Below are 26,959 nucleotides of genomic sequence, written 5' to 3' on the forward strand. Positions count from 1 at the left end.
AGTTGAGTGTTAGGCTCAGAATTTGTGCTAGGTTCCCATCCTAAATGAGGCCACCTCCCCGTGGTGGATGGGGGACACGTTTTGATCAAAAAGGGTGCTAAGAGCCTCAATTTTTTTGACCAATGTGTGCTGCTGCAATCCTCTTTTTGTATACTCTGTATCTGCCATGGCAGTGTGCACTCGTGTATTAGGCTGTTGTGCTGGCCATCTTTCTTTTTTCTTGTATGTACAATTCAGGGGGAAATGGCACCCTCTTTAGCTGTGCACCCCTCCCCCTTTCTCACAGGTGGAGTTTTAAATGGATCCAGCATGTCACCCAGTCAGAGGCTATATGCCCAGCAGAGGTGAGTGGATAGTTGAGTGTTAGGCTCAGAATTTGTGCTAGGGTCCTATCCTAAATGAGGCCACCTCCCCGTGGTGGATGGGGGACACGTTTTGATCAAAAAGGGTGCTAAGAGCCTCAATTTTTTTGACCAATGTGTGCTGCTGCAATCCTCTTTTTTTGTATACTCTGATGCCATGGCAGTGTGCACCCGTGTATTAGGCTGTTGAGCTGGCTATCTTTCTTTTTTCTTGTATGTACAATTCAGGGGGAAATGGCACCCTCTTTAGCTGTGCACCCCTCCCCCTTTCTCACAGGTGGAGTTTTAAATGGATCCAGCATGTCACTCAGTCAGAGGCTATATGCCCAGCAGAGGTGTGTGGATAGTTGAGTGTTAGGCTCAGAATTTGTGCTAGGTTCCCATCCTAAATGAGGCCACCTCCCCGTGGTGGATGGGGGACACGTTTTGATCAAAAAGTGCGCTAAGAGCCTCAATTTTTTTGACCAATGTGTGCTGCTGCAATCCTCTTTTTTTGTAACATATTTACTAAGGTTTCCACATAAAATGTGGTGGATTTGAGCTGAGGAAAACCCGACAAATCAGAGCATGTGTAAAAAAAAAGCAAAGTGTAGGGAAAGTGGAAAATGTAGGGAAACCTGTGTAAATACCGTGGAAAATAAATTGAAGGGAATTAAAACCCACAAAGAAACCTACACTCCACTCTTAGTAAATAAGGGTCAATAAGTAGAAAGAATAGGATTGGCAGTCTATGCCAATGCAGACGCTACCCATTCCGTGGGTTCTCTGCACACCAAAGAAGTACAAGAGTCCACATGAACTAGAAGTACAGGACAAAACAGTCATTGCCCTGACCATGTGTGGATAATAAAGCTCCGTTCTTAAAGGGGTATTCCGGGATTTTTTTTTATTTGACTATGCTACAGGGGCTGTAGAGTTAGTGTTGTTCATAATATAGTGTCTGTACCTGTATGTGACGGTTTTCTCACAATTCTTCTTTGAATTTCACCCCACTATTTATTTTTACCAGCATACAAAATGACTGTTGTCTCGGATTTTTCCCAGGTTGCAATGCGGCCGAGACCTGACTCACTAGTCAGCTGATGACAGGGAGCCTGTCTGCTTCAATGGGGGGAGGGATCAATCTGCAACTAATGCAACAGCTGGAGGCTCCCTGATTGAAAACCACAGGTCTGCAGCTCATTTATGTTTCAATGGGTGGGGTAGCTGATTTGTGGGAAGGAGGAAAATAGAATTGTGGGATTTGTAGTAAAAAAAAGAACAGTCAAACAGAATATACAACTTCACAAAAAGCTAGCCACAGTGTTATGGTAATCTCATGACTTAGCCATTTAGCCCCAAGACAAGCGCAGATCCTTTCTAAGCATGTCCATTACTGTCTGCCAGGTACGTACTAAAATCACCTTATGGTGGATAACCCCTTTAAAGCATTCAAAGTCTGTGCAGAGAAACATAAATATCTCTCGGCCAGCAGGTAAGCAGAATGCCATCCGCTTTCCCGGCTAAAAAACACCAAAAACAATCGCAGCAGGTCTAAGGAGTGACATGTCAAAAGTTGTTTTTTAGCCCCAGGAAAGCTTTAATTGGTTCTGGTGAGTGCTGCACATTGTCTTCTGTTTCGCTAATAAATTATATATGTGCTGTACATTTTTTTGTAAATAAATCTGATCTTGCCAAGAGATATTAGTCTGCAGTGTTGTTTTTGCTGTCAAAAATACCTATCTGATAGACCCTACTATAAGACAATGTTATCCATTAAGATTAGTGTGAAAACATCTGTCATAGCTGTCTTAGCTCCATGATGAACGGAAACCATAACACTAATGTGATCTTGAGAAAATCTTTGAGAAAAACTCTTGTACTTTTCTTTCAAGATATAAATATTTTTTTGTTTGCATTTTTCTAAATGGACCATTACAGATTGTTCCACTAAAAGTAACAGAAGTCAAACAGCTGGGCTCTAAGACAATTGCTATCACTGCAGTTAGGAAACAGATATAACGCAGGAATGTGGTGTACAGTAATGGGATGTCTGATACATTTTTCTAAATTTACATGAGGTTCTGGGTATATGACAATTCAATAGCCACAGTCATAGGGCAAAGTGCATGTCCAAAACACAATGCTCTCTTTTAAACACTTGCGAAAGAGCTGAAAAGCTGCCCAAACGGACACAACCTGCATTGTTTCTCTACTACACCCATTATATTTTTAACTAAATATTTGATGACTGTGTCAGAAAGTGAGTTGGCTTCCTAAAGTCATTTTCAATAAATCTGAAGGAAATGAATTTCACTGTTTGCACAGAGATACAAAAAATTGTAATAGCTGTTACAGGATGAGGATCTGCAGGAAAACAATTTTAAAACCCATGTATCAGAATAGTTATAAATAGGTAAATACAGGACGGAATTACTAAACACTGAAAAGTACAGAATAGGCAGGCAGAGATAAGGAAAAGTTACCAATAAACTACAAATAAAAAAATTATTCTGCAAGAGTGGAAAAATGTCAACAATCTCAAGGTTACAAGTCCATCTCCGGCGATCAAGATTTGCCTTTGTACACAGTGCACAACATTATCAAGAAGTTTGCAACCCATGGCACTGTAGCTAATCTACCAGGGCATGGACGGAAGAGAAAAATTGATGAACGGTGTCAATGCAGGATAGTCCGGATGGTGGATAAGCAGCCCCCAACAAGTTCCAAAGATATTCAAGCTGTCCTACAGACTCAGGGAGCATCAGTGTCAGCGCGAACTATCCGTCGACATTTAAATGAAAAGAAATGTTATGGCAGAAGACCCAGGAGGACCCCATTGCTAACACAGGGACATAAAAAAGCAAGACTACATTTTGCCAAAATGAACTTGAGTAAGCCAAAATCCTTCTGGGAAAACGTCTTGTGGACAGATGAGACCAAGATAGAGCTTTTCGGTAAAGCACATCATTCTACTGTTAACTGATAACGGAATGAGGCCTACAAAGAAAAGAACACAGCAACTACAGTGAAATACGCAGAAGGAAAAACAAAAAAGAACACTATTTTTGAAAATAAATTACAAAAACTGCATCTTGGGAGTGCAAATAACGGGGCAATTTCCGAAGAAAAAAAAAAGACTGAAAAAAAAATGGGAACCAACCCTAAGGGTCTATTCACAGGGCTGAATTTCCGCCTCAAATTAAAGCCCATAGACTTCTATGGGATTCCACTTTCCCATTCAACCTTCTGAAATTCTGCTTGCAGAATTTTGCAAGCCCAATTTCAGAAGGTTGTGTGAGTGATTGAGATATTTTATTACATGTATAACAATAAAGGTCAGTTTTACTGTAGATAAATACCTGTGAGAATATATTTTCCTGACAAAAAGGTCTTTATGTGTCCAGATCCAGCACATCTGAACCAGAGATGTGTGACAAGTGATTATGATTCCAACATGTTAAAGGGGTATTCCAGGATTTTTTTTTATTTGACTATGCTACAGCGACTGTAAAGTTAGTGTAGTTCATAATATAGTGTCTGTACCTGTGTGATGGTTTTCTCACAATTCTTCTGTGATTTTCACCCCAATATTTATTTAACAGCACACAAGATGACTGCAGATTTTTCCCAGGTTGCAATGCGGCCGAGATCTGACTCACTAGTCAGCTGATAACAGGGAGCCTGTCTGCTTCAATGGGTGGAGCGATCGCTTGGTGGCAGAGAGAGATCAATCTGCAACTAATGCAACAGCTGTATGCACCCTGATTGAAAACCACAGGTCTTTTGAATGGATGCAGCTCATTTATGTTTCAATGGGTGGGGTGGCTGATGTGTGGGAGGGAGGAAAATGGAATTATGGGATTTGTAGGCAAAAGAAAAAAACTCAAACAGGAAATATCAGTTCACAAAAAGCTAGATACAGTGTTATGGTAATCTCATGACATAGCCATTTAGCCCCAAGACAAGCGCAGATCCTTCCTAAGCATGTCCATTACTGTCTGCCAGGTACATACTAAAATCACCTTATGATGGATAACCCCTTTTAAATTGAATGGTTGTATCTATTCCCTAGCTCAAGATCACATTACTTATAAGAAAGAAATATGTTGCTATGTATAGCCAAAGTTTTAAAACCTTAGTAGTATAGCGTCAATATATTTGTTGCTAATATGGTACCCAAAGATATTCATATAAATATATATCATGTGTGGAAACTTTATGGTTCAAAATCCTTGATAGGAAAATGCTGTCTCCATGATTCCCAAGCTTTAAGGCATTTGTCTTCCCTAAATCCATTCCATGCATTTATCTGTTCGTACATACATGAGGTAGAAACCATTTCAATGATGTTGTTTACACTTGGAACCACCTGTGACTTCCAATTTCTCGACAATAATAATTTATATGACTTACTGGTGATCTTTATTCAGTTTTTCCATGCAAATGTGTAACAATACCAGTTCTTCTGGAACATGCGATGATGAAAGAGTTACCATTTTAATCAGTAATAACATGTCTTGTTTTAGTTTGTACAATTTGGGACATCCCCAGAAAATGTGTCTTAAGGACCCCCTCCCCCCAAGCCCTCCAGCAGAGATCCGAATTATCAGTTACTAAGTTTAGTTGAGGTATAGTACCATCTTGTCGTCATTTTATATAATTGTTCTGTGTAAGCTACACATGCGGAAGCTGTTTTTAATTCACTGATAGCTCTAGTCCAGTCAGAAACTGGAAAAGTTTTTCCCAATTCTTGCTCCCATTTAATTTGGTATGGGGGTTTAGTTGGCAAAATATCTATATTGTAGAAGTCATATATTTCCTTAATTTCTGGATATTTGCCCGAATGTTTGGCTGATTCTAAAAATTTCCAAAGTGTTTGAGGGATCTCTGCTTTAGGACTCTGGAATTTCAGGAGTTGTTTACGTATGCTAATGTATTTTGCTTTGTCCAAGGGTGATAAGTTGTATTCGGCTATCTGTTACAATATCAAAGACATACTTCTGAGCCCATTAGTTCATACCCTTTGTGTCTTTGTTTTCTTGTTATCCCTATCTTTGACCCTTCCTGTATAAGGAATGTTTTGTTATCTTATACTCATATCTGTAATCATTTAGGCCGACATTTATCATTGTAGGTGTAAGTGAAGTATTTTCTACACTTTTTTGTGGGTGCTATGTGTAGGGGATGTATTAAATGTATTAAATGGTCACATTTTCAGAAATTTCTCTTCACATACAGGAAAAGGTTAAGCTAAGTCTGGGCAGGTCATGAAACCCGTCTATATCATGTGTACTGCCAAAATCAGTGGATTGCAACTCAAAATCAGCAGAAATGTGTGAACCAAAAGGTGCAAATAAACCCTGTTTGCGCCTTTTTTTAGACACAAAAAACAGTCTAAATACAATGATAAATGTCGGCCATTATATCTGATTCGTTATATAATGACTATTATACAATGGCCGGCATTTATCATTGTAGGTGTAAGTGAAGCATTTTTTACACCTTTTTTTGTGATCTGGTAATGTGTAGGAGCACTAAATTTAATAAATGGTCACAGGCCATTTGATATATTTTGTGCAGGTCACATTTTCTGAAATTTCTCTCTTCACATACACCAAAAAGCTAAGCTAAGTCTGGGCTGGTGTAGTTTTAGAGACTTTTCAGTGGCTTTGCGCCTTTTTTGCGCCTTTTCACAAAAAGGTGCAGTTGATAAAACCCGTTGATATCATGTGTATTGCCAAAATCAGCAAAAAAGTGCCTTTTCTAGACACAAAAAACATTCTAAAGACAATGATAAATGTGCAGTATACTTGCACATCATGGCAGCTCTCGGCCTAGCTCATGGAGCAGGGGGAGCAGCAGCGATGTGTGTGGGTACACTGCGCATGCGTAGCAACTTGCACATCGCAGTGTGTCTGCTCATAGCGGCGTATTGCTGCTCCGAGCAGGCACATGTAGAGCCACCATGCAACGGTCCTTCAGTGGCAGATCTGCCGCTTGTTTGAAGTACCCTAAGGCTAGGTTCAGACTACGGAATCTCCTGAAGGAAAATAAGAAATGGGGGTTTGTTAAAGGGGTACTCCACTGGAAAACATATCTATCTATCTATATATATATATAGTAAATTATATATTATTTATATATTTACATATTATTATTTTTTTTTAATCACCTGGTGCCAGAAAGAAACAGATTTGTAAATTAACTTCTATAAAAAAAATCTTAATCCTTCCATTACTTATCAGCTGTTGCATGATCCACAGGAAGTTCTTTTCTTTTTGAATTTTCTTTCTGCCTGATCACAGTGCTCTCTGTTGACACCTCTGTCCATTTCAGGGACTGTCCAGAGCAGGATAGGTTTTCCATGGTGATTTGCTCCTACTCCGGACAGTTCCTAAAATGGACAGAGGTGTCAGCAGAGAGCACTGTGGTCAGACAGAAAGGAAATTCAAAAAGAAAACCACTTCCTGTGCATTATACAGCAGCTGATAAGTACTGGAAGGATTAAGATTTTTTTTTATAGAAGTAATTTACACATCTGTTTAACTTTCTGGCACCAGTTGATTTAAAATAAAAATAAAAAAAGTTTTCCAGTGGAGTACCCCTTTATTAGAAACCAATAAAACAAAAGCTGGATTTATGGGTTGTAGTTGGTTGCTATGGACACTTCCATTGGCTGCATAGTGAATGAAGCCTCCTCAGTGTATAGTTTCCCCATCATTATAACAGGGGGTCCACAGCCTGACCCCACCATGCAAGAACAATCCTTAACAAATTCGTTTCCAGTCCCAGTTTAGAAAGCTATTTCTGGAAGGCCAGTGTCAGTTTTGGGAAACATGTGCATGCCTGTGAAAATAGTGCTGTAGGAAAATAACTGCGTGGGGTTGGAGGCACGAATTCTGGGGTGAGTTATTCCTAGCAGTTATCAAATGTCTAACAGGACCCAACAATGGTGGTGGGAGGAAGGCTGCGCATGCTCGGTGCACTCCTCAGGAGAGAGCAGCTGGGAGCTGTGCAGTATACAGGAAGAGAGCCTGCACTTCACATGCTAGAGATGTGTGGTGTCTCAGCACATGGGGGAGAAGCACAGAGCGCTGCTATAAGGTAATACAAGAGGAGTTGTCATAGGGCTAGAGGACTGGGAGCAGCCTGGAAAGCTGTCACAACAAAGTGCCAAAGTAGTGTGCCAGGCAGTGCATGAATAAGTGCTCACAGCTTATGCTGACAGACACCCAGCTGCACAAATGGCTGAGGGATCCAGCATTCCTAAACTGTGCACAGCCCATCTATTCTCCCATTGCCAGCACAGGGCTGGACTGTCAGCAGCAGAAGGTAACCTGCAGCACAGTAATCCTGAGCCTCCCAGTGCAGGTAACTTTCCATGTCAGCGTGAGGCACTGTTTCCCAACCAGGGTGCCTCCAGCTGTTGCAAAACTACAACTCCCAGCATGCCCGGACAGCCGAAGGCTGTCCGGGCATGCTGGGAGATGTAGTTTTGCAACAGCTGCAGGCACCCTGGTTGGGAAACACTGGTGAATGTGCTCTACCATCTGTATGTATTGCCATATCTCTCTTAATATGTTTGTTGTTACTTTGAAGTGTATTTAATAATACTGGGGCTTATTTGGGGGGGTATTTATCAATTTTGCCTGTTTACAGTTTCTTTTTACCCTTTTTTTTTCACTTTTTGTGGACGTGCACCAAATTTATCATTTGGTGCACGTTGTTAGTCATTTTGGCGCAGATGTTGAAATCAGCTATTCGCAGCGCCTTTTACACAGAAGTTACCGCCTCAGAGGATTTATTTATTTACCCTGTAGAGCGTATTTTACCCTGTAGAGGAGTATATCAGTAAGCGACGTGAGTTATTTTCTTTTGTGGGGTTTATAGCCACCGTGGGAAATGGATTTTATTTTTAACTTGAGTGTTTTTTTTTTTTTTGTTACCTTTCCTGAACCTGTGTGGCCATGTCCAATGCTGGCTCAACGGAGGGTGAAGGTCCCTCAGAGACAACAATGTCGCAGGATAGTATTGCGCAGCCCCGGAGGTGTTGCTGGTTTCACCCAAAAATTTTTTTTTAATGTATTTTGACGCTTTTACATTTTCTGACCTTGCTGTGTGTGTTTTCCATGTCCAAAATTTCTTGGCAGTGAATTGCGCCGAAACAAACCCCCTAAAGGCGCAAAATTGCATCAAAGATTGAGAGGCGCAAATGATGACTTACTGATCAAAGTAAAAATCACACACAGGACCGTGTGATTTTGAGAAAGTTTTAAAAATGACAGTGGAGAGAATGCGCTAAGCTTTGGCGCAAAAAGATACTGCGCCAAAGAATTTTGCCAAAGTAAAAAAACAAGCAAACATAAATCCATTGATAAATACCACCCTAGGTGTTTATATAGACACACAAGTTTAATTTGGTCCTCATGCTACATAGCAATGAGACTTTTTACTTCACAGAGGTTTCGGAAATGTACAACAGCATATTTCTCGTGACTGCTTCCATAGGGAACAGGGTGTTCGTATATGGTGAATACGTTTTCACTGGTGTATATGTATAAAAATATATGTAGTATTATTATTATTATTATTATTAGTATTATTATTATTATTGTGAACATAATTGTTTGAAAATGAGGAATCGCACATCAAGAAAAAGTGCCATTACCAGGGCTACCACACTGAGACGGAATATATAAATAGTGAAGCGTATGTTGTATGCATACAGGATGTCAGGTAGGGGTACCGTATTTTTCGTCCTATAGGACGCACCGGCGTATAAGACGCACCCAATTTATAGGTGCAAAATCTAAAAAAATTACGATTTTGAACCCAATAGTGGTCTTCAATCTGCGGACCTCCAGATGTTGCAAAACTACAACTCCCAGCATGCCCGGACAGCCGTTGGCTGTCCGAGCATGCTGGGAGTTGTAGTTTTGCAACATCTGGAGGTCCGCAGATTGAAGACCACTGCATAGGAGGTAATACTCGCGTGTCCCCGCCGCTCCGGACCCGTCACCGCTGCCCTGGATGTCGCTCCATCACTGTCGCCGCGTCCCCGTCGCTTCGGAGCGTCTCTGCTGCCGGCCGGGTATCCTCACTCTCTGTCGCCGCCATCACGTAGTTACGCACGCCGATGCACGTACGCGACAACGTGATGACGAGGAAGGAGAGCGCCGGCCATACAGGGGCTCCCTGAACGGAGAAGACACCGAGGAGGCAGGTAAGGTCCCTCCCGGTGTCCTGTAAGCACTAACCCGGCTATTCAGTCGGGCTGTTCGGGACCGCTGCGATTTCACCGCGGCGGTCCCGAACAGCCCGACTGAACAGCCGGGTTAGTGTCACTTTCCCTTCAGACGTGGCGGTCAGCTTTGATCGCCGCGTCTGAAGGGTTAATACAGGGCATCACCGGCCGTTGATGGCCGCAGGGACCGCCGCGATAGGGGTGTATTCGCCGTATAAGACGCACCGACTTTTTTCCCCCCAGTTTTGGGGAAGAAAAAGCGCATTTTATACGGCCAAAAATATGGTAATTACAATTGGTAATAAAATGTAAAAAAAAATACAAAAATGCATAGGATAGAGCAGCAAATGATAAGTGCGCTAATGACTAGAAAGTGCTAAATGCAATAAGCCCACGGTATATAAAGTAAGGCTTGTATATAGGCACAGTATCCATACATGCCAGTGATGACAATAAGGTAAGCATTGTGAGGCACGCGAAGAAGTCACCCCAATGCGCGTTTCATTCCTCAACTTTTGTCCCCATTCAACATGCTTCACTATTTATATATTCTGTAGTCTTAGGCTGCTTTCACACTATAAAAATACCTCCGTTATAAATGCCCGTTATAAAAATCTTGAAAATCGGCCGTTAGAAAATCCCATTATAGTCTATGGGATTTTTTTAATAGCCGTTTTAACCCGTTATCGCCCGTTATTAATAACGTCCGTTATTTAGTGATGGGCGAATGAACGGAAGAAATGGTGCATGCATTATTAACCTGTCAAATTAATGACAGGTCTTAAAATTTAGCGGGATGCTATGTGGATAAGACGCGTGCGTGTGTTGGTTGTGTCTACTACACAACCAAACCAGGTGAGCAGAATACAGTCATGCAATTTACTATCCTCTCACCAACACCGTATTCAAATGGTACTTGTCCCATGAGGAGCTCTGCCAAATTTTTCTTATGGATTGCGTCATGTGGATGAGACGGGAATGCCCTTAAAGGGGTACTCCGGCGCTTAGACATCTTATCCCCTATCCAAAGGATAGGGGATAAGATGCCTGATCGCGGGGTCCCGCCACTGGGGACCCCCGTGTTCTTGCACGCGCACCCCGTTTATAATCAGTCCCCGGAGCGTGTTCGCTCCGGGTCTGATTACTGTCGATCACTGGGCTGTCACGCCCCTCCCATAGCCTTGCATTGAGGGGGGCGGAGCGTGACGTCACACGGGACGGAGCCTTGACGTCACAACCCTCCGGCCCCGTGATCGACAGTAATCAGACCCGGAGCGAACACGCTCCGGGGACTGATTATAAACGGGGTGCAGCGTGCAAGATCATGGGGGTTCCCAGCGGCGGGACCCCCACGATCAGGCATCTTATCCCCTATCCTTTGGATAGGGGATAAGATGTCTAAGCACCAGAGTACCCCTTTAAAGTCAATGGGCAGTAGATTTTGGCAGAATTTCCCACGGAATTCTTCTGCGGACTCACTGCACAGAATAGTGTTGGCACAAATTGCATAATATAATTATCTATATCGCATACTGTGTACATACGGTGCACGTGGTCACTTATTCTAGTGTTAATGTGTATTGTGTTAATGATTTACTAATGTAAAGAACTCCCATTTGAAGCACATGATTTTATTGGATTTTTTAGCAGGCTACACACTGAATGATCTCAGGCCTATAGTTAGGAAAGAAGAAAAGATTGAGAACCTGAATCTGCTGGCACTGCCCTGGTTGTGGCAGTCCAAGGAGGCATTTCTAGCTGGCTTTTGAAGGAATTAGAATTTTCTGCTTTCTTTTACTTGTATATAGATCTAGTATGACGGCTTCTAGTATTTGTAATAAAAATATCTATAGATAGATTTCTTATTAGTGCAAAATAACTTTTTTTCAGAACACACAAGTTGTATACCTCTGGGTACAAAAGAAAATGTGCAGATGTGTACTATAGTATATCCACAGAATTCAGCCGTGTATGGGTAGTGTCAAAAGAAGTGACGTTTTGCAGGGCTGGATTCCTTTTTCTCTGTATAGAATAACATAAGCTCTTCTGTTTTTCAGAACTAAACAAAAGGTGTACACTGGGATAGGGTATATATTATACAATGAAACTCAGTAGCAAGTGGATGCAGCTGTATAAAAATATAGGCCCTCCTTTACTATTGTAAATCCGACCTGTTTTGTCGGGTTGTGCGCCAGAATTTGGCACATTGTGCCACAAATTTGCACCAAAAAATGTAAGAACCCACCCAACTCTCCATTTTACTCCAACCCCAAAAGGGGGCGTGTCCCCACCATTTTCAAAAAATCCCAACATATTTACTAAGGTTTCCACAGAAAATGTGGTGGATTTGAGAGGAGGAAAACCCTACAGTTCAGAGCATGTGTTAAAAAAAACCATAGGGAAATATTAGTAAATACCGTGGAAAACCCACAAAGAAAACCACACTCCACTCTTAGTAAATCAGCGTCATAGACATCTTATCACCTATCCAAAGGATAGAAGATAAAATGTCTGATTGCGGGGGTCCCACTGCTGGGGACTCACGCAATCTCTCCTGCAGCACCCCGAGAGGGCGTGGCGGCCATCATGCCCCCTCCCATAGGCTTGCATTTAGGGGGGCGGGGTGAGACATCACAAGTGGGCAGAGCAATGATGTCACGATACTCCAACCCCTGTATCGTGAGTCATCACGTACGGGGCAAACTTAGCTCCATGCAGTGATGACTCGGGGTGCTGCAGGAGAGATTGTGGGGTTCCCCAGCAGCGGGACCGCCACGATCTGACATCTTATCCCCTAATATTAGGGGAAAATATATAAAAACATAAAATATTTGAAAAAAAATAAAACGCCATTTTGGGGGCTTCCGTTTTTACGCAGTGTATTTTCCAGTAATGACACCTTATCTTTATTCAGTAGGTCCATACAATTAAAATGATACCCTACTTATATCGGTTTGATTTTGTTTTACTTCTGGAAAAAATCATAACTACATGCACGAAAATGAATACGTTTAAAAATGTCCTTCTGACCCCTATAATTGTTTTGATGGGACTTTTTAATAGCATTTTATAAAAAATTTTAGGGTTTAACCCCTTAAGGACTCAGGGTTTTTTCGTTTTTGCACTTTCGTTTTTCCCTCCTTTCCTTTTAAAAATCATAACCCTTTCAATTTTCCACCTAAAAATCCTTATCATGGCTTATTTTTTGCGTCGCCAATTCTACTTTGCAGTGACATTAGTCATTTTACCCAAAAATGCACGGCAAAACAGAAAAAAAAATCATTGTGCGACAAAATCGAAAAAAAAACGCCATTTTGTAACTTTTGGGGGCTTCCGTTTCTACGCAGTGCATATTTCGGTAAAAATTACACCTTATCATTATTCTGTAGGTCCATACGGTTAAAATGATACCCTACTTATATAGGTTGTATATTGTCGTACTTCTGGAAAAAATTATAACTACATTCAGGAAAATTTATACGTTTAAAAATGTAATCTTCTGACCCCTATAACTTTTTTATTTTTTCACGTACAGGGTGATATGAGGACACATTTTTTGCGCCGTGATCTGAAGTTTTTATCGGTATGATTTTTGTTTTGATCGGACTTTTTGATCACTTTTTATTCATTTTTTTAATGGTATAAAAAGTGACCAAAATACGCTTTTTTGGACTTTGGAATTTTTTTGCGCATACGCCATTGACCGTGCGGTTTAATTAATGATATATTTTTATAGTTCGGACATTTATGCACGTGGCGATACCACATATGTTTATTTATTTTTTTTTTTACACTGTTTTAATTTTTATGGGAAAAGGGGGGTGATTCAAACTTTTATTAAGGAAGGGGTTAAATGACCTTTATTAACACATTTTTTTAAATTTTTTTTGCAGTGTTATAGGTCCCATAGGGACCTATAACACTGCACACACTGCACACACTGATCTTTAACACGCCTGTGATCAGCATTATCGGCGCTTGACTGCTCCTGCCTGGATCTCAGGCGCGGAGCAGTCATTTGTCGATCGGACACCGAGGAGGCAGGTAAGGGCCCTCCCGGTGTCCGGTCAGCTGTTCGGGACGCCGCGATTTCACCGCGGCGGTCCCGAACAGCCCGACTGAGCAGCCGGGTCACTTTCAGTTTCACTTTAGAAGCGGCGGTCAGCTTTGACCGCCGCTTCTAAAGGGTTAATACCGCACATCGCCGCGATCGGCGATGTGTGGTATTAGCCGCGGGTCCAGGCCGTTGATGAGCGCTGGGACCGACGCGATATGATGCAGGATCGCGGCGCGATCCCGCTTCATATCGCGGGAGCTGGCGCAGGACGAAAATATACGTCCTGCGTCGTTAAGGGGTTAAAAAGTGACCAAAAATACGCTATTTTGGACTTTGGCGTTTTTTTACGAGTACGCCATTGACCGTGTGGTTTAATTAATGTTATATTTTTATAGTTCGGACATTTACGCATGCTGTGATAACATATATGTTTATATTTATTTTTATTTACATAGTGGGGTTTTTTTTCCAATGGGAAAAGAGGGGGGTGATTCAAACTTTTATTAGGGAAGGGGTTAAATCACATTTATTAACTATCCCCCATAGGATGCCGAGGAGGAAGGTAGGGACCCTCCTCCTGTGTCCTCCGCTGATCGGGACACCACGGGTTCACCTCGGTGGTCCCGATCAGCCAGACTGAGGTGCCGGGAATGATTTTTTTTTTTACATTTTAGACGCGGTGATTAGAGATGAGCGAACTTACAGTAAATTCGATTCGTCATGTACTTCTCGGCTCGGCAGTTGATGACTTTTCCTGCATAAATTAGTTCAGCTTTCCGGTGCTCCAGTGGGCTGGAAAAGGTGGATACAGTCCTAGGAGACTCTTTCCTAGGACTGTATCCACCTTTTCCAGCCCACCAGAGCACCGGAAAGCTGACCTAATTTATGCAGGAAAAGTCAGCAACCGCCGAGCCGAGAAGTTTGTGACGAATCGAATTTAGTGTAAGTTCGCTCATCTCTAGCGGTGATCAAAGTTGATGTCCGGTATTAGCCACGGGTCCTGGCCATTGTTAGGTGCCGGGACCGGCCCAATATGACGCGGGGTCAGAGCGAAACCCTGCATTATATCTTGGGAGAGAGCGAAGGGTGTAAAGGTACGCCCTTCGTCCTTAACAGGTTAAATGACAGTAACACTTTAAAGGGTACCTCTCATCAAAAAAACTTTTGATATATTATAGATTAAAGTATGCAGAATAACTTTACAATTGCATGTTATTAAAAAATATGCTTCTTTCTATTTCATTTTCCACTTTGAAGAAATGACCACTAGGGGTCTCCCTACCAGTCCTGGCAGCAAGCATTTCAGACTCATGCTGGAGTCCTAAACACTACGAGCTGCCAGTCTGCTTTGTTCACAAAGGAGAACACTCAGAGCTGCCAGCCTGCTTTGTTCACAACCTGTTTGGCTGTGAACAAAGCAGGCTGGCAGCTCTGAGTGTTAAGGACTCCAGCATGAGTCAGAAATGCTTGCTGACAGGACTGATCGGGAAAAATACAATAGAAAGAAGCATATTTTTCATTAACATGCTATTGGAAAGTTATTCAACATTCATTAATCTAAAATATATCAAAAGTTTATTTGATGAGAGGTACCCTTTAACCCCTTAAGGACAATGGACGTACTCCTACGCCCCCGTTTCCGAGTCCTTAAGGACCGAGGACGTAGGAGTACGTCCTGTCCTTTCCCGGCCCCCGGTGCCTGCTGAAATCGTTCAGCAGGCATCGCGGCATATCGCCCAGGGGGGTCATTATGTCCCTTCATGTCGGCGATGGCCGCAGATCGCTGGACAATTCAGTCCAGCGTTCTGCGGCGATTCTGGGTCAATCGGGTCTCCAGTGACCCGGTGACCCGGAATTACTGGCTGATCGGGGCCGTCAGAGACGGCCCCGAACAGCCAGAGCCTGCAGGGGTGAGGTGGCACTGGTGCCACCTCACGATCGCCCTGATTCGTCGGCCGGATTACTGGCCGACCAATCAGGGCGCCTGCTGCGGGTGTCACTCCCGCACCCGCTCCGCCCCTCTTCCGGAGGGCGTGAGCGGGTGCGGGACGTGCACCCCCGGTGCTGGGGACCCCGATCCCCGGCGTTAATGTTGGGATCGGGGCCCCAGGAGCGACGACGGCGGCGGGACTGACCTGTGCGGCGATCAAACAGCAGCAGGAGGTGAGTGACAGCCTCCTGCTGTTGCTTAGCAACAGCTCCCAGCATGCAAAAAGGGCATGCTGGGAGCCGTAGTTATGCAACAGGAGGAGGCAGACCACCACAACTCCCAGCATGCACTTATGGGCATGCTGGGACTTATGGTTTTGCAACAGCTGGAGGCACATTCTTTCTATGGAAAAGTGTACCTTCAGCTGTTGTGTAACTACAACTCCCAGCTTGCACAAACAGCTTAAGTGCATGCTGGGAGTTGTAGTGGTGCATCTGCTGGTTGCATAACTACCCGTTGGCTGTCGGTGACTGCTGAGAGTTGTAGTTTTGCAACAGCTGAAGGCACACTGAGTTAAGTAGCAAACCAGTGTGTCTCCAGCTGTTGCATAACTACAATCCCCAGCATCCCCAGCCAAAGTAGTATGCCTCCCGCTGTTGCATAACTACAACACCCAGCATGCCCTTCCGCTGTCCGTACATGCTGGGGGTTGTAGCTTTTGCAACAGCTGAAGGCACACTGGTTGCAAAACACTTGTTACCAAACTCTGTGTTTCACAACCTGTGTGTCTCCAGCTGTTGCAAAACTACAACTCCCAGCATGCACTGATAGACCGTACATGCTGGGAGTTGTAGTTTTGCAACAGCTGGATGTCCCCCCCCCCCAATGTGAATGTACAGGGTACACTCACGTGGGCGGAGGATTACAGTAAGTATCCAGCTGCAAGTTTGAGCTGCAGCAAATTTTCTGCTGCAGCTCAAGCTGCCAGCGAGAAACTACTGTGAACCCCCCGCCCGTGTGACTGTACCCTAAAAACACTACACTACACTAACACAAAATAAAATAAAAAGTAAAAAAACACTACATATACACATACCCCTACAATAAAAATGAAAAACGTCTGGTACGCCACCGTTTCCAAAACGGAGCCTCCAGCTGTTGCAAAACTACAGCTCCCAGCATGCACTTATAGACCCTACATGCTGGGAGTTGTAGTTTTGCAACAGCTGGATGTCCCCCCCCCCAATGTGAACGTACAGGGTACACTCACATGGGCGGAGGATTACAGTAAGTATCCGGCTGCAAGTTTGAGCTGAGGCAAATTTTCTGCCGCTGCTCAAACTGCCAGCGAGAAACTACTGTGAACCCCCCGCCCGTGCCACTGTACCCTAAAAACACTACACTACACTAACACAAAATAAAATAAAAAGTAAAAAACACTACATATACACATACCCCTACACAGCCCCCCTCCCCTCCCCAATAAAAATGAAAAACGTCTGGTACGCCACTGTTTCCAAAACGGAGCCTCCAGCTGTTGCAAAACAACTACTCCCAGTATTACCAGACAGCCACTGACTGTCCAGGCATGCTGGGACTTTTACAACAGCTGGAGGCACCCTGTTTGGGAATCACTGGCGTAGAATACCCCTATGTCCACCCCTATGCAAGTCCCTAATTCAGGCCTCAAATGCGCATGGCGCTCTCACTTTGGAGCCCTGTCGTATTTCAAGGCAACAGTTTAGGGTCACATATGGGGTATCGCCGTACTCGGGAGAAATTGTGTTACAAATTATGGGGGGTATTTTCTGCTATTACCCTTTTTAAAAATCTAAAATTTTTGGGAAACCAACATTTTAGGTAAAATTTTTTTTTTTACATATGCAAAAGTTGTGAATCACCTGTGGGGTATTAAGGTTCACATTACCCCTTGTTACGTTCCCCGAGGGGTCTAGTTTCCAAAATGGTATGCCATGTGTTTTTTTTTTTGCTGTCCTGGCACCATAGGGGCTTCCTAAATGCGGCATGCCCCCAGAGCAAAATTTGCTTTCAAAAAGCCAAATGTGACTCCTCCTCTTCTGAGACCTGTAGTGCGCCAGCAGAGCACTTTTCACCCCCATATGGGGTGTTTTCTGAATCGGGAGAAATTGAGCTTCAAATTTTGGGGGGTATTTTCTGCTATTACCCTTTTAAAAAATGTAAAAATTTTGGGAAACCAAGCATTTTAGGTAAAACATTTTTTTTTTTTTTTTTTACATATGCAAAAGTCGTGAATCACCTGTGGGGTATTAAGGTTCACTTTACCCCTTGTTACGTTCCCTGAGGGGTCTAGTTTCCAAAATGGTATGCCATGTGTTTTTTTTTTTTGCTGTCCTGGCACCATAGGGGCTTCCTAAAGGTGACATGCCCCCCAAAAACCATTTGACGCTCCTTCCCTTCTGAGCCCTCTACTGCGCCCGCCGAACAATTAACATAGATATATGAGGTATGTGCTTACTCGAGAGAAATTGGGTTTCAAATACAAGTAAAAATGTTCTCCTTTTTACCCCTTGCAAAAATTCAAAAATTGGGTCTACAAGAACATGCGAGTGTAAAAAATGAAGATTGTGAATTTTCTCCTTCACTTTTCTGCTATTCCTGTGAAACACCTAAAGGGTTAATACACTTATTGAATATCATTTTGAATACTTTGGGGGGTGTAGTTTTTATAATGGGGTCTTTTATGGGGTATTTCTAATATGAAGACCCTTCAAATCCACTTCAAACCTGAACTGGTCCATTAAAAATAGCGAGTTTGAAAATTTTGTGAAAAATTTCCAAATTGCTGCTGAACTTTGAAGCCCTCTGGTGTCTTCCAAAAGTAAAAACTCATAAATTTTATGATGCAAACATAAAGTAGACATATTGTATATGTGAACCCAAAAATGTTTTATTTTGAATATCCATTTTCCTTACAAGCAGAGAGCTTCAAAGTTAGAAAAATGCAAAATGTTCATTTTTTTCATCAAATTTTGGGATTTTTCACCAAGAAAGGATGCAAGTTACCATAAAATTTTACCACTAAGTTAAAGTAGAATATGTCACGAAAAAACAATCTCGGAATCAGAATGATAACTAAAAGCATTCCAGAGTTATTAATGTTTAAAGTGACAGTGGTCAGAATTGCAAAAAACGCTCTGGTCCTTAAGGTGTAAAATGGCCTGGTCCTTAAGGGGTTAAGGTATGTTCACTTAAAGGGGTTCTCCAGAGGGGCAACAAATTAAAATCAGCTGGTGCCAGAAAGTTTTACAGATTTTTAAATAACTTCTAGTCAATGATCTTTAGCATACTTACCTGCTGCTGTATACACTAGAAAAAGTTGTGTAGCTCTTTCCAGTCTGACCACAGTGCTCTCTGTTACCACCACTGTCCATGTCAGGAACTGTCCAGAGCAGGAGCAAATCGCCATAGAAAACCTCTCCTGCTCTGAACAGTTTCTGACATCGACAGAGGTGTCAGCAGAGGGCACTGTGCTCAGACTGGGAAGAACTACACAACTTCCTCTGGAGCATACAGCAGCTGATTTTAAGTTAATAAGCTGATAAAGTGACCGTGTTTTCACTTGGAAGCTCACATTGAAAGCAAAACCAGATTAAATTTATCACCAATATCTGCACAGGAAAATTTCGATGGGGGAGATTTAGCAAAGAGGAAGAGTAGTGCAGTTGCCCATAGCAACGATTAGATTGCTTATTTAATTTTAGAGGCCTTTTAAAAGTAAATGAAGACATTTGGTTGCTATAGGCAACTGCACCACTTTTCATCTGTGCTGGATTTGATAAATCTCCCCCCATGTGCTTGCTGCTGAACCAGTCCCTTTAAGATACAGTGATCCCCTGACATAGAATAATTTCAACATGCGATGGCCTCTCAGAAGCCATTGCATGTTGAAGGCAGCATCAACATACGATGCTTTTGTATGTTGGGGCCATCGCATAAACGGCTATCCGGCAGCGAAGACTGCATCACCTGCCACCAGATAGCTGTTTAATGTGCTCCAGTGAGTGTCACTCACCTGTCCCCGCCATTCCGGACCATCTTCTTCAGGCTCCACTGCATAGCTGTCGCACTCCTTCGTCGTCATCACATCAACGCGCATGCCGTCCCGTCATCCAATAGTAACGGCGTGCGCAGTGACGTGATGGCGGTGATTGAGAGCGACGATTCAGGGCAGCGGTGACGGTCCGGAGCGGCGGAGACATGATGGAGGTGAAGAAGACCAACGATCCAGGGCAGCGGTGACGGTCCGGAGCGGCGGGGACACCCCGGGGACATGATGGAGGTGAAGGAGAGCGACGGTCCGGAGCAGCGGGGACACGTGAAAATAACATTCTAAATTACTATTGCACGGATCCCTCAACATACGATGGATTCAAGTTACAGTGGTTCATTTGGAACTAATTGCCATCGTAGGTTGAGGGATCACACGTACATGTAAATTGTCAGATGCTGACATTTTTGTAAGAAATCTGATGTTTGTGACTGTATAGTGTGTGTGTGTGTGTGTGTGTGTGTATATATATATATATATATATATATATATATATATATATATATTTAGAGAGATATGTTATATCATGTGTAATATTGTGCAGCTTTGCATTGTATTTTGTATGAAGCAAAGACGTACAGTCACATTTACTTTATAGCGCATAATACACTAGCACCAGCAAACTTTATCTTATATGTACTTCCTGCTAAACATAATGGTCTGGTGCAAAGTTTTCCTACCGCATTCATCTTTACATTACTTGGTTATGGAAAGATTTAGTAGCTGATAGGGTTTTGTAGCATTGGTGGCCCAATTCTGCCACGTTGCCGATACATAACTACATGTATAATTATTTCCCATGAGCAGCAGCACCTTACATTGTTGCACTGTTTTATTACTTAAGGTGTGATGAAAATGTATACTTGGAAGTGTCCTTGTATGACCTTGAGGATCTATAATTCTATTTTAAATAGTAATCTGGAGCCTGAAGGTTATACAGGGACACCTCCATGTACACAGAGCCGTAATATGGCTGTGTGTATATTTAATGTTCAGATGGCATAATTTCCACTATTCCGCACAAATTCAGTCAGCAAAGGTTGCTGAACGGAATTGCTGAATTATGGCGGAATTTCTGTGTTCTAAGAACATAGAATTTCACCAAAATTCAAGCCTCATTGCCTTTAATGGGATTCTGCCACGGAATTCTGCAAAATATAAGACTGGTCTTATATTTTTGCACAAAGAAAAATTTCCATGAAGCAATGTCCCCCTTGGAAATTCCGCTGTGTGAATGGAACAGCAGAATCCCTCTGAAGTGAATGCACTGTAAATTTGGTCTTAAAGGGTTAAAATCTGCACTTTCCAAATTCTATGGAATTGATGTTTATTAATCAAACAATGTATTTCTATGTATGTATAACAGGCAAACAGTTGACCTTACTCTGGTGAAGTGATGCCATTCATGTATTACGTGGACAGTCATTTTTCTAAATTTCACACTGAATGTTCCATCCAAAATCAGTGGTTTGGTTCTCGGAGTAAAGGTTGTCTTATCATGCATGGTCACACGTGCCGTATTTTGCTGCATTTTTGCTGCTGCATATTTTGCTACCCAGTGACGTCAATGGGTAGCAAAATCAGCTGCAGAAAATACACAGCAAAATACGGCATGTGTAAAATACACAAAATACACTTAGTAAATGATTGTATTTAGACTTTCTCTCCTATCTGGTAATAAAGAAAGAAAACACTTTTATATTTTTCTTTTCTTTTATTATTTAATAAATATTAATATATTATTACTATTTCTTCATTATATTTATTATATTATTTTAGCTTTATTTGGTTCTAGCTTGTAGTTCACTGATGAAACGGAAATCTTATCCTGTATGGGTACGTTCACACATGCATATTTTTGCTGCAGGTCTACTGCAGATTTGCTGCTGCAGCAAATTGACTTCAGTGGGTAGCAAAATCCGCAGAAAATACACACGTGTGAATGTACCCTAATGAAAGAAAAACATATGGGGGGGGGGGGGGGATTTATCATTTTATTTCAACCTTTTTTTTTTGTGTACATTTGTAGCAATTTTTTCCCGCAAATGGCGGTTTATCTATTAGTTATTTTAGCAAAACTTTTTAGGATAGTGTTTCCCAACTAGTGTTTCTCCAACTGTTGCAAAACAACAACTCGCAGCATCCCCGGACAGCCTTTTGCTCTCCAGGCATACTGGGAGATATACAGTCATGGCCATAATTGTTGGCACCCCTGAAATTTTTCAAGAAAATGAAGTATTTCTCACAGAAAAGGAATTGGAATTAAGCCAAAAAGGGAGGTAAAAAAGCAAATTGGACATAATGTCACACCAAACTCCAAGAAGGTGCTGTACAAAATTATTCGCACCCTTAACTTAATATTTGGTTGCACACACTTTTGGAAAAAGTAACTGAAATCAGACACTTCCTATAACCATCAATAAGCTTCTTACACCTCTCAGCCGGAATGTTGAACCACTCTTCCTTTGCAAACTGCTCCAGGTCTCTCTTATTGGAAGGGCGCGTTTTCCCAACAGCAATTTTAAGATCTCTCTACAGGTATTCAATGGGATTTAGATCTGGACTCATTGCTGGCCACTTCAGAACTCTCCAGCGCTTTGTTGCCATCCATTTCTGGGTGCCTTTTGACGTATGTTTGGGGTCATTGTCCTGCTGGAAGACCAACGATCTCAAGCCCAAACCCAGCTTTCTTACTGGGCTGTACAGTGTGACCAAAAATCTGTTGGCAATCCTCAGATTTCATGATGCCTTGCACACACTCAAGGCATCCAGGGCCAAAGTCAGCAAAACAACACCAAACATCATTGAACCTCCATCATATTTCACTGTAGGTGCTGTGTTCTTTTCTTTGTAGGCCTCATTCCGTTATCAGTAAACAGTAGAATGATGTGCTTTACCAAAAAGCTCTATCTTGGTCTAATCTGTCCTCTAGACGTTTTCACAGAAGGACTTTGGCTTACTCAGGTTCATTTTGGCAAAATGTAGTCTTGCTTTTTTATATCTCTGTCAGCAGTGGGGTCCTCCTGGGTCTCCTGCCATAGCGTTTCTTTTCATTTAAATGTTGACGGATAGTTCGCGCTGACACTGATGCTCCCTGAGCCTGTAGGACAGCTTGAATATCGTTGGAACTTGTTTGGGGCTGCTTATCCACCATCCGAACTATCCTGCGTTTACACCGTTCATCAATTTTTCTCTTCCGTCCACGCCCAGGTAGATTAGCTACAGTGCCATGGGTTGCAAACTTCTTGATAATGTTGTGCACTGTGGACAAAGATCGCTGGAGATGGACTTGTAACCTTGAGATTGTTGACCTTTTCCCCCAATTTTGGTTCTCAAGTCCTCAGACAGTTCTCTTCTCCTCCTTCTGTTGTCCATGCATAGTGTGACACACAATGCAAAGACTTAGTGAACTTCTCTCCTTTTTATCTGCTTTCAGGTGTGATTGTTATATTGCTCACAATTGTTACTTGCCCCAGGTGAGTTTAAAGGAGCATCACATGCTTGAAACAATCTTATTTTTCCACAATTTTGAAAGGGTGGCAATAATTTTGTCCAGACCATTTTTGGAGTTTGGTGTGACATTATGTCCAATTTGCTTTTTTTCCTCCCTTTTTTGGTTTAGTTCCAATACACCCAAAGGGAGCAAAACATGTGTTACTGCAATCCTTTTCTATGAGAAATACTTCATTTTCTAATGCCCCGCCCTGCCTCCCTGGCCAGAGACCACCGCCGCTACCCCATTGCCTCCCCCATCCCCAGTTTTATAATTACCTGTTCCTGGGGGGCAGGGTCCGCGCTACTTCTGACTCCTGCGACGTCCTGCACACTGCGCTGCGCAGCGCAATGACGAGTGACGTCCTCAACGCGACGTCACCATCAGTGCACACAGTGACAGCTCAGGACGCCGCCGGAGCCAGAAGTAGTGTGGACCCCGGGAACAGGTAATTATAAAACCGGGGATGGGGGAGGCAATGGGACAGCGGCGCTGGTGGTTGGACTAGGGAGGACCCTAGTACAGGAAGGGGGAGAGAAGCGGGGGCGGCGGCAGCAGTCTCTGGCCCCGCAAAAGCCGCTGCAGTTCATTGATTTAAAGCGCCCGCTTTAAATCATTGATCTGCAGCGGCTTCTGCGGGGCCAGGTGGGGGTGGGTATAAATTGCCAATAACTTATACCGGGATATCGGTATAAGTTATCGGCTATCGGACTGAAAGGTCACAGATTATCGGTATCGGCCCTAAAAAAATCGATATCGGTCGATCCCTTATGTATACACATTAGGCCTATATTGTGTTCTGGGGTACTTTGCACTGTTATGGATAATGTTATCTTACCTTTCACGTACTACAATCCATAGTTACAGCCTTTACGTTTACTAAAACTATTTGCAAGTTGATCTCTTTCCTCCTCTCTCCTTTTTGAAGTGCTCAGAATCTGCGGTAGTCCCTGGAGAGGATGAAGTGGTGAAAGGATGGGGCTTTCTCCTGAAAGATTGCACAATGGCCAGAGAGGACTCTGTGAAGTGCCTGCGCTGCCTGCTCTACGCCCTCAATTTACTTTTCTGGGTGAGTCAAGAGGGCCAAGCAGTTCCAGTCTGTCAAGCAGGTGGCAATGCCTCGACTCGGGTTACAGCTGGCCAAGAGAAAAAGCACCAAAGGGCACAGCTAAGCATGAATTCATTTAGCAGGATTACTATGTATTTTCCAAAGATCTAAGGGTTGTCTTGTATTAGCTCCTTTGATCAACATACACTGCTGCCGCATGTGCCGTTTCTCGTGCCAGCTTTTTTCGCCTTTATCAAAGGGAGAGGGTGATAAATAACTGCCCTGGAATTAAAGAAGCAGCGTATTTCTTTCATCATGCTCCTAAATGGTCCCAGTCATATGCTCTGCAGCCATAGCTAGAATTATTCATTAACTTCTTACATGGGAAATGAATATTCAGGTCCTGACCAAGGACTTCATTTACTTGAATGTGATAGAGTTGGACTTTTCCATTGCTATGTAACATAGTGACATTTTCTGTCCGCTGCTGACAGTGTTAGCTAGTATCTGTAGTTTTAAAACAGCTGAGATAACTATGGGTAACTTTTATGTTCCATTTTTAAATCCCCCCCCCCCCCAATATTGTTGGGGAGTTTTAAAAAAGCAGAATATAATACTAGGTGACAGGGCTCTGTTTTTATGTCCTTTTATGAGAAAAATCTTCTCTGTAGCTCATACATTTCTTATCTGGATTGTGAGTCTTTAACCCTGAATTTGAGATAAATAATCATAATCTAACTATAATGTTCCATAGTAGTATGTACAGTGACCGCCCCCGACCTACGATGGCCCCAACATACGATAATTTCAACATACGATGGCCTCTCAGAGGCCATCGCTTGTTGAAGGCAGCATCAATATACGATGCTTTTGTATGTCGGGGCCATCGCATAAACGGCTATCCGGCAGCGCTGACTGCTTCAGCTGCCATCGGATAGCTGTTTACGGTGCCCCGTGTGGTCCGCTAACGATCACTTACCTGTCCTCGGGGCTCCGGAGCGTCCTCTTCAGGATCCCCTGCATCGTCGGCGCTCTTCATCGTCGTCATCACGTTGCTGCGTACGCCATCCTGTCATTCAATAGGAGCAGCGTGCGTAACAACGTGATGTCGGCTACTGAGAGCGAGGATGCCGGGGAAGCAGAGGCCTTACCGGAGCGTCAGGGACACCCCCGGGGATGCGGCGTCAGCTATGGAGGGTGACATCCAGGGCATCGGTGACGGTCCGGAGCGGCGGGGACAGGTGAGTACAACCTCCAATACCAGTGATCTTCAACCTGCGGACCTCCAGTTGTTGCAAAACTACAACTCCCAGCATGCCCGGACAGCCGTTGGCTGTCGGGGCATGCTGGGTGTTGTAGTTTTGCAACATCTAGAGGTCCGCAGGTTGTAGATCACTGTCCAATACTTTACATTGCACGGATCCCTCAACATACGATGGTTTCAACAAACGATGGTTCATTTGGAACGGATTACCATCGTATGTTGAGGGACCACTGTACTTATTCCAAGAAATTTTTTTCAGAATGCACAGTGTTTACATGTGCGCTAACATTTTCTTCTTCAGTCAGTATCTTGTATACACAGAATTCTTTTTACATTAATGATTTGATGACATGATAGGTTTTGCAGGGGAAAATCACTTAGGGATTATACAGAGCCCTTCTGGCTAGGATTATAGGACTACGTAAGAATCCAGATCAATTATATCATGATATACTCAGGAGGAACAGAACATACACAAGGTACAGTAGTAGCCTAGCGCTAATATGTCTATCAATTGAATGGAGACTCCTGCATCAGCAATCACTGTATAATCTATAGTCCAACTATTGACTTTAATTTGTTAACCATGAAAATCTATGAGTGTCTTGTGTGAGATAATATCTACAAAGGAGAAAACAAACAATAGATCCAGCGCTCAGGGCGGGGGCCGAGGTGTTCAGGTTGGCTGAACCAATTAAAACAATACACTTTAAAATGTATATAAAAATACAGGGTGGACTTACTCTACAGCGGGGGGCGGGGATATGGAATTGCAACACTTAAAGGGGTACTCTGGTGGAAAACTTTTTTTTTTTTTTTTTTTATCAACTGATGCCAGAAAGTTAAACAGATTTGTAAATTACAATAGAAGAAGGAAATAATGTCCGCACTCACCATGCCGTAGAAAATTGGGTATGCTTTATTGGCGTCTTCAGAGTTCCATAAGAAGCAATATCAAAATACACCCGGGTGCAGGGAGGGGGAGCTGCTCCTGGCAAGGAGACTGGGTGCGGCTGTCAGGAACAACAGCACCGTTTCGCGTTATCCACGCTTCTTCCGGTTCCTGGTTCTCTGGAATACTTTACAGGTATATATTGGGAAGGACGGGAAGGGGAGGAGTGAACCCATCACCAATATAAAATACCTCATAGGGACACAGTTAAAAGTTAAAAACAGAGAAGACAGCATAAATCCTATTAACATGGATACCTGTTGTTAATTCTTGGACCGTATAATAAAGTTTATAGAAAGGAACGAAGATCGTTCCGATCATTAAATCCCATTGGGCCCAATGCTTTTAATTTAATTATCCATCTAGCTTCGCTCTGGATTAATTTGAGGTTCCTGTCCACACCTTGCGGTTGTGCCGGGATATGTTCTATGCCTGCGAATTTCATGCATTCAAATTTCCTTTCATGTTCTTCTTCTGTGTGTGTAATAAGACGTGTCGCTCCTATTTTAGATTTTAATGAATAAATGTGTTCTCTGA

At 42.9% G+C, this 26,959-nt stretch overlaps 1 protein-coding gene across 5 annotated transcripts in view; it reads left to right on the forward strand.

The window, feature by feature from the left end:
- The window catches only part of TSPAN12 (tetraspanin 12), a 204,596-nt gene that overhangs the window by 13,589 nt on the left and 164,048 nt on the right, over positions 1-26,959 (forward strand). For 2 of the 5 annotated variants that reach the window (XM_056573824.1, XM_056573826.1), the window contains exons 1-2: positions 7,510-7,715; positions 24,087-24,227. In XM_056573824.1, the coding sequence (XP_056429799.1) occupies positions 7,542-7,715; positions 24,087-24,227 (315 nt within the window). In that variant the 5' untranslated portion in view covers positions 7,510-7,541. Of the gene's footprint in view, positions 1-4,870; positions 4,973-7,509; positions 7,716-24,086; positions 24,228-26,959 lie in introns of those variants that run through there. The other 3 variants (XM_056573828.1, XM_056573825.1, XM_056573827.1) reach the window with 3 other exon arrangements.

Source organism: Hyla sarda, chromosome 4 (genome assembly GCF_029499605.1).
Source record: "Hyla sarda isolate aHylSar1 chromosome 4, aHylSar1.hap1, whole genome shotgun sequence".
Classification (NCBI taxonomy): Eukaryota; Metazoa; Chordata; class Amphibia; order Anura; family Hylidae; genus Hyla; species Hyla sarda.